The sequence below is a fragment of the Salvia splendens genome, unplaced genomic scaffold (assembly GCF_004379255.2).
Source record: "Salvia splendens isolate huo1 unplaced genomic scaffold, SspV2 ctg445, whole genome shotgun sequence".
Classification (NCBI taxonomy): Eukaryota; Viridiplantae; Streptophyta; class Magnoliopsida; order Lamiales; family Lamiaceae; genus Salvia; species Salvia splendens.
In genome coordinates, this window is record NW_024599097.1 from 5,793 (window position 1) to 13,983 (window position 8,191).

At 34.6% G+C, this 8,191-nt stretch overlaps 1 protein-coding gene and 1 long non-coding RNA gene across 3 annotated transcripts; both read left to right on the plus strand.

The window, feature by feature from the left end:
- The first annotated feature begins 2,188 nt into the window (after positions 1–2,188).
- LOC121790237 lies at positions 2,189–4,940 on the plus strand. The gene is made up of 3 exons (XR_006048231.1): positions 2,189–2,280; positions 4,481–4,701; positions 4,782–4,940. It is a non-coding gene; the product is annotated as an uncharacterized LOC121790237 (long non-coding RNA).
- A 69-nt stretch (positions 4,941–5,009) lies between these two features.
- LOC121790236 (protein GFS12-like) lies at positions 5,010–7,582 on the plus strand. 2 transcript variants are annotated; one of them, XM_042188501.1, is made up of 4 exons: positions 5,010–5,124; positions 6,183–6,388; positions 6,478–6,589; positions 6,839–7,582. In XM_042188501.1, the coding sequence occupies exons 2-4, from the start codon at positions 6,327–6,329 to the stop codon at positions 7,424–7,426; spliced, it is 762 nt and encodes a 253-aa protein (XP_042044435.1). In that variant the 5' UTR covers positions 5,010–5,124; positions 6,183–6,326; the 3' UTR covers positions 7,427–7,582. The 2 variants fall into 2 exon arrangements, with proteins under 2 accessions (XP_042044435.1, XP_042044434.1); XM_042188500.1 differs by having other exon boundaries at positions 5,064–5,124; positions 5,605–6,388.
- The last annotated feature ends 609 nt before the right edge of the window (positions 7,583–8,191 follow it).

Below are 8,191 nucleotides of genomic sequence, written 5' to 3' on the forward strand. Positions count from 1 at the left end.
ATTGTTTTATGCATCCAAAAATTTCAAGACGACCTTTATAACAAAAGATTTTTAATCAGAATTGATTGCAAATCTGCAAAAGAAGTCCTCACAAAAGATGTTCAAAATATTGTCTCAAAACAAATCTTTGCCAGATGGCAAGCCATTTTATCTGTCTTTGATTTTGAAATTGAGTTCATAAAAGGAGAAAATAATTCTCTACCTGATTTCCTAACCAGAGAATTTTTACAAGGTCGCAATGACGGACTCTAGGATGTCCAAGAAACAAAGTGTCAAAGATTATGAAATCTTCCCCTCAAACAAAACCTCAAAGGCCTTGGTCTCATCCTCGGCTCCCCTCACTCCTCAAAAACCCAATCAAAGACACCTTTCAAATCAAATTATTTCAAACAGATTTTCCCCACTTCAAAATACTCCCGAAATCCCTTATAATACTGTCCTTACCTCAAATATTCCAAAGGCCGCTAATATTCAAATCCCTAATGCTCCTGAAGAATTCAAATATTTTCCAAAAGAGTGGCATGAAGATTGTGGGATGACCCCTTTCACTGATTTTCCAGCCAAACTCTCTCAAACTGATTTCATTAGAAACCATTTTCCAAATCCTTCCCAACTCTGGGAATCAGATGATTGCCTAAAGGACCAAAAGTATTATGAGTTTATTCTTGTTGATTCTGATTCAGTGGAAATAACTCATAATTACAACAGATCCAAAGAGATTGAGTATTCAAAATGCATTATCAAAAAAGTCCATACCACAACCACCTTTGGTGGCCTTAGTGAATTCAAAACCTTCAATCACCCAGCTCAGGGGTATAATTATATCGACTATAAGAATGCTTGGTTCAGAGCTTTCTTATTAAGATATTATAACCACTCCTGGTTCATGGCCTTTCACCATAACTGTGAGAAACAATTTCCAATCTGGTTTTCTGATTGGTGGAGGAAAATAGGATCTTCCATCCATATTCTTCCTACTGAAGTTCAAAAGGGTTTTCACGCCTTTGCGGAATACTCTACCCTCAAAAATTTTCAAAAATTTGTCATGTTCCATGCTGAGTTCAAAGTACCTTGGATCTTTTCCTGGGATTTTAACTTTGAAAAAATCTATCCGGATCCTTCTCCTTACTCTTTAACAAGAGTCTTCAGAATCAAATGGTGGGCTAGGTTTCAAAATCATATTGGAACCGAACCGGCTGTCAAAAAATTCTTTACCACTGGTGAAAAGGCGGTTTTCCAAAGAGATCAAAAAGGGAAAGACAAAGCAGAAAAACCAGAAAAATTTAGCAAAACAGAATCAAAACCTGGAAGTTTCATGGATAATCTCCCAGAACATCTCAAAAGGGATTTCTTTGAATTTTTGGCTCAAAAGTCTGTCTCTTCAAAGTCCAGGTCTGAAGAATCGGTCTCTTCTGATCCTATTGGGGGTCAAGACCCCTTTGATTTCTGATGACAGGTTACTTTAGAAGGAAGAATACTGAAGCCTATTCTAGGTTTCTTGTTGACAATATCAAAATTGATACCGATATGGTTACCTCTCTCTCAGAAATAGTAAAAATTGTTCTCGAAGCCCCTCCTGAAGAAGTGGATTTTCCTTTTATTAGAGAAACCATTGATGACATTTTCCATAGAGTCAATAGGATCAAAAGGATGAAAAGAACTCTCAAAATTATCTCCATTATGACTGCAGCCTGAACGATGCATCCCTTCCAACGGTTCGATTTCAGATCAGAGCTCAGATGGCTCCAGGCGGCAATTATTAATGAAGAAAGATGTCTTGAAGAAATGTATAAGTACCGCTTCAAAAGAAGTCATCATATGGATTTCTACTATGATGATGAAGAATGGAGACGTTGTCAATACATCAAACGTTGCAAAAACAGGATTCGGCTTATCAATATCATATTGGCAGCATAATTGCTTCATGGGTCACCCTCGTCAAAAGCTCTCTTCTCAAATGTCAAAAGTTACGGCTATCCTTCAAAAGATATTTTCAAAAGCTTCTCAAAAGTCAGGAATGACGGCTACTTTCTATTATAGTTATGTAAAAATCGTGTGAATAGTGAATAGTGAATAGTGACTTTTTGTAATAGTACTATGTAAATTAGTGTGATTTTCGTCACTGCTTACGTATTTGTAAGATACTGTACTCCTATGTAGCCAGGGTTGTTGGCTATAAATAAGAGGTCTGGAATGTAGAAAAGCACACCGAGTTCTGATCTCAGACTCATTGCTCTTCTCCCTCCTTCCCTCTGCTACCTTTTCAAGTTTTAATCCAAAGTGAGTTTTCAATTTCATATCTTCATACTGCAATTTATCTTCATACAAGTTTTAATCTGTATTTTCCTTTTCAAATGTGTTTTCATCTGTGTTTTCTTAATCAAATGACTTCCAATAACAGAATAATTCATAATAACTCTATCATAAACAATATGATGTTAACCAATACGTTATTACACAACACGGCCACGGCCAATACGTGTTCTAACAACAAGGTTATAATCATAATGTTCATGTTCAAACTAAACTTCAAAATAAATCTGGGACAAGATGGTATCAGAGCTATTTTAATGGCGGTAATGGATGTTATTAGACCTATAAATTCAACTGTCTTAATACTTGAAATTGAGACGATCAGATTATCCTTAGGAATAACCTTAGTCAAAGAAACGTTGGAATTCAGGTTTGGCAAACTAGTAAGACGGTTGGTAAGCCATTTTAGGTGTTCCACGCATAGTGTTCCCCTGCGACCAGTTTCTTAGATCTAAACCATCTCCTAATCTTAATCTATCATTTTATCCCGTCAAATTAACATTTTATGACGCAAAAGTATCATTTTATCATCCAAAAATCTAAAACTATCATTATTAAACAAAAATATCATTTTATCATTTGAAACTATCATTGTATCCCGTCAAAGTATCATTTTATGATGCAAAAGTATCATTTGATCATCCAAAAATCTAAAACTATCATTATTAAACAAAAGTATCATTTGAAACTATCATTTTATCCCGTCAAATTAACATTTTACGACGCAAAAGTATCATTTTATCATCCAAAAATCTAAAACTATCATTATTAAACAAAAGTATCATTTGAAACTATCATTGTATCCCGTCAAAGTATCATTTTATGATGCAAAAGTATCATTTTATCATCCAAAAATCTAAAACTATCATTATGGAACAAAAGTATCATTTTATCATTTGAAACTATCATTTTATCCCGTCAAAGTATCATTTTATGATGCAAAAGTATCATTTTATCATCCAAAAATCTAAAACTATCATTATTAAACAAAAGTATCATTTTATCATTTGAAACTATCATTTTATCCCGTCAAAGTTTCATTTTATGATGCAAAAGTATCATTTTATCATCCAAAAATCTAAAACTATCATTATTAAACAAAAGTATCATAATAAATTCATGGGCCGACTAATAAACATAAACTTCCTAGCCCGTTTGTCCATTATTCTAGGTGGGTTAGATAGACCACAGGGAATTCATGTTATTGGAAAAAAATAATAAATTCATGGGCTGACTAATAAACATAAATTTCCTAGCCAGTTTGTCCATACTATATTTTTTCGTAAGTAATATTTAGTTATCCAAAATTGTCAAAGTATTAGATGCAAGTGGTACCATGATAAAGATTCGAATCGATTAGATATATATGCATCACATCAATGAGGAGTAATGACAAATTAATCCGACCTAACTTCACATTCCTCCACCTACCCAACTAATTTTCCTAACACTGAATTTAGAGTAAAACAAAGTAAATCAATTAGTAGTATAATTCTTATAATCTCAACACAAATATAGGGAATAATTAAATTGAATTTAGTGTTTATGGTATTAAATGATCATTTGAAGAACATGAAAAATGAAGTTAGGTATATCAGTTATTTTTTACTTTTCACCGGTCCAAAAACCGAATGCGACACGCGGCTGAGCAGAGCTGCTTCCAGCTCCTTCCCCAGCGGCGCCGCCCCTGGCATAACCATCCTGATCGAGCTTAGGTCGAAGTTATCCACCAGCGGAATTATTAGTAACATAGATGCTTCATATTTTTATTAGTGTGATGGTTGAATTTGTCGCAGAATTATTTCACCTATGAAACATAAATCAATTATGTCTTCAACTAGTCTTTTCAAGTGATGTTTCAAAACTAATAAAGATGATTTTTATATTTCTACGGCCGAGGGCTATATTAGTAAATTCTATGTAATTTAAGATTGAAATAGTGTTGCACATATTATTATCACTGAATTTTTCATAATAATAAAACAGTCATTTTCAGCCATAATTCAACGGGCCATTTCCCATTAAACGAGTCACACAGAAAATTTAACCAACAAATCAAACACTATATTGGGCCGTTAAATGCTCTATGAATGCCCCTATTTACCAATTCAATCACACCCTTATTTTAATAAATAATAACCCTCTCAATCTCAACTCCTCTTTGTAGTGCATAGACATCACATCCGCCGCAACCGAAAATCGAAGATGTACGGAACAATGTCCGCTGAGATGACGGTTGATGTACCCACAACCGAAGCGTGGAAGCTCTACGGAACTCTACAGCTCCCCAAAGTGGCGGAGGAAGCCAACTCCGACTTTATCAGCCGGTCGACGTCGTCCAAGGGGACGGCAGCACCGGAACCATTCTCGAGGTTGTTTTCCGTCCAGGTACCATCCACATTCAGTTCAATCAACTTACGCTAGATTTATGTAATTATCCTAATTAATTTAATTGATTAATTGAGCAGAGATGGGAGGGGGAATATAGTCGTTCAAGGAGAAATTCATGGTGGTGGATAACGAGAAGCGTGTGAAGGAGGCAGAGGTTGTGGAAGGTGGATTTCTATATCTAGGGTTTACGCTATATCGTTTGAGATTCAATGTGATAGAGGTAGAGGGAAACGAGAAGCAGTGTATAACTCGATCTACGATCGAGTACGAGCTCAAAGAAGAAGCTGCAGCGAATGTTGAAATCGCTTCCATTAAACCATTCACTGGCCTCATGCCACTCTGTGCTAAGTATTTGCTCCGCAACAATGACAATTGATCAACTATAGCCGCAACAATGACAATTGTTCAACTATTAACTTGGTACTGCGTGTTTTACTTTCATGTTTGCTAAAATAAATTTCTATCCTCCTACTATATATCTCTGTATTTCATTTTCTCTTTTTCCATGCTTTTAATAACAACAATCAATATGAATCTACATATTTTATCAACTCATAACTATGAAATCTTGAAAAAGCTGCCAGACCAAAGATGATAGCTCTCGTTCATGTAGATTACACACCATGTGTGTAGTTTACATGAACAAAATTCCAAAAAAGAAAGTGAAAGTACACCTTAGAATATATGCTCTTCCCAACTTACAGACAAGAAAGTTAAATGTTAGAACGAAATAAGCAATGTTAATTCAATAAGTCTTCGATATACTTCTATGTTGTTTACAAACAATACCATGCAAGTGTTATTGGATCACAACAACAGAGAATTGCTGTTGTGGTAACCTTTGCAACTGAACCTACTAAACATCATTATATAGCAACTGAAACTTTGGTATTCTCTTAGGGGGAAGCAGGCAGTTTACAATCAGCTTGCCCTTCATTGCCGCTCTGTATATCGCCTGCATTTACAAAGGCTAGATTTACATCCTTGGACCATATGTTCCTTCAAAGTGAACATACACAACAGAATCAAGAACAAACTTTGCATATGTATTCATGACCAAGCAAATGAAAGAAAGCAATTTACAAGCAAGAACTAGAGGTGAAACCAAGTCACCCGATTAATTCATTTGCAGATGTTACCTCCTAGGCTATTCACCGAAAGACTACTTACCGAAGCTAAGCCAAATATAAGGATAAAGATATTTGTGCACCACTATGGATTAACATCAATCTCTATATCTGTCTAGATATTTCACAAAGAAGACTCAACTAACTACCAGACTCTCAGTTGAGTTAAAGGGTTCCATGTGTTTGCCCAAGGGGTATCATATTTCTGACATGTGAAATTAGCTATGGTTAGAATTCTTCAAAGGAGATGAAAACATGAAGGGGAAAGATCCTATGCAAAGTTATGAACTAAGTTAGGGTTTAGGGTTAGCATTTTCAAACAATGTGCCTACTGATTACTTTGTTTGGCAGAATGCTACCAAGTGTCTTATCAGAGTTTTCCAGCAGATTGGCCCAGATTCAACTGCATTGTATGTTCTGCCAAAACTAAAGGAGTTATTCGACGAGTTTGCTTTTTCTCAGAAGAACACATATTCTGTTAATTTGACTGGGAACATGTCAGGGTCTAAAGTGAAAGTGGGTGAGGAAGATTGCATTGAAAACCGAATGGACTTGGTGTGAGTCTCTGTCTCCTTCTAATAAATTGTTGATTAAAGATGCCGATGCGTAAGCTTAGATACAAGTATAAGAAAGTGACTCTCGGCAGGTTACTTTTATATCCTCAATTTGCTTCTCTACTTGGAATAGAGAGACTCCGCCAGTGCTGTGCTACATGGTTGCTCATTGAGCAGTTCCTTTTACGACATCATAATTGGAGGGTATGATATTTTTTTCTTACTACTTTTGTTCGTATACTATAATATAATCTAAATTTTTAGCCATTGCCCGAAAATATTGTGTGCCCAAGCTGAAGAGGGAATTTTAACTTATAGTAATCTATTTGTTCAAAGTAGAGCAACTAACCACTAAACCAGTATGGTAATTCTTCAACAAACAGTGCCAGATTTTGAATAACTAATGCTACTAAATCAACTTCTGTTATTTGCACTTAGACCTTTGTATTTCAGTGGGAATGTGCAGGGGATTCCTATCGAAGTGTTCCAAATATCCCAAGTGGTAGAAGACTCTCTCAGAATGGCTCAGCATCTGAAAATACATCTGCTAAACTCTTACTCAATGGGGTTGGATGGTCAAGACCACAATCACATGGTAAAAAGAGTATCAAAACCATCACACCGAGTAAAAGTATGTATGAGTTGTACCAGAGTCCGGCTGAGACGATTGGAACAACTTCAAGTTTAGCAGTGCAGGAACCTTGGTATTGGTTTCCTAGTCCTGCATCTAATTGGAATGGGCTTGATTTTGCAACTCATGTTGGAGGTCTAAAGGTTGAACTTCCATGGAAAATCAGAGCATCTATCCTACAATCTGTTCGTGCACATCATGGAGCTCTGAGATCTTTTGTTGTTTGTCAGAATGAGTATACTGTTTTCACAGCAGGAGTTGGGCCAGGATTCAAGGGAAATATTCAGAAGTGGGATTTGTCAAGGGTGGACTGCATGTCAAGCTATAATGGTCATGATGAGGTTTGTGTCAGTGATACCGATATGCATCTTAATAGTTTATTAGTTTTTCAGATGTCATTAGTTTGTTAAAGATAAGTTTATCTCTTAGAGATTTATTTAGATTAGGAGTCTTTGTTTGATTAGGAGTCTAGTATATATCTTTATAGTTTTATTGAAGTTGAACTCTTTTATAGAGTCTCTACAATAGGGCTTTGCTCAGAATTATTATTTTATGATGCAAAAGTATTATTTTATCATCCAAAAATCTAAAACTATCATTATTAAACAAAAGTATCATTTTATCATTTGAAACTATCATTTTATCCCGTCAAAGTATCATTTTATGATGCAAAAGTATCATTTTATCATCCAAAAATATAAAACTATCATTATTAAACAAAAGTATCATTTTATCATTTGAAACTATCATTTTATCCCGTCAAAGTATCATTTTATGATGCAAAAGTATCATTTTATCATCCAAAAATCTAAAACTATCATTATGGAACAAAAGTATCATTTTATCATTTGAAACTATCATTTTATCCCGTCAAAGTATCATTTTATGATGCAAAAGTATCATTTTATCATCCAAAAATCTAAAACTATCATTATTAAACAAAAGTATCATTTTATCATTTGAAACTATCATTTTATCCCGTCAAACTATCATTTTATGATGCAAAAGTATCATTTTATCATCCAAAAATCTAAAACTATCATTATTAAACAAAAGTATCATTTGAAACTATCATTTTATCCCGTCAAATTAACATTTTATGACGCAAAAGTATCATTTTATCATCCAAAAATATAAAACTATCATTATTAAACAAAAATATCATTTTATCATTT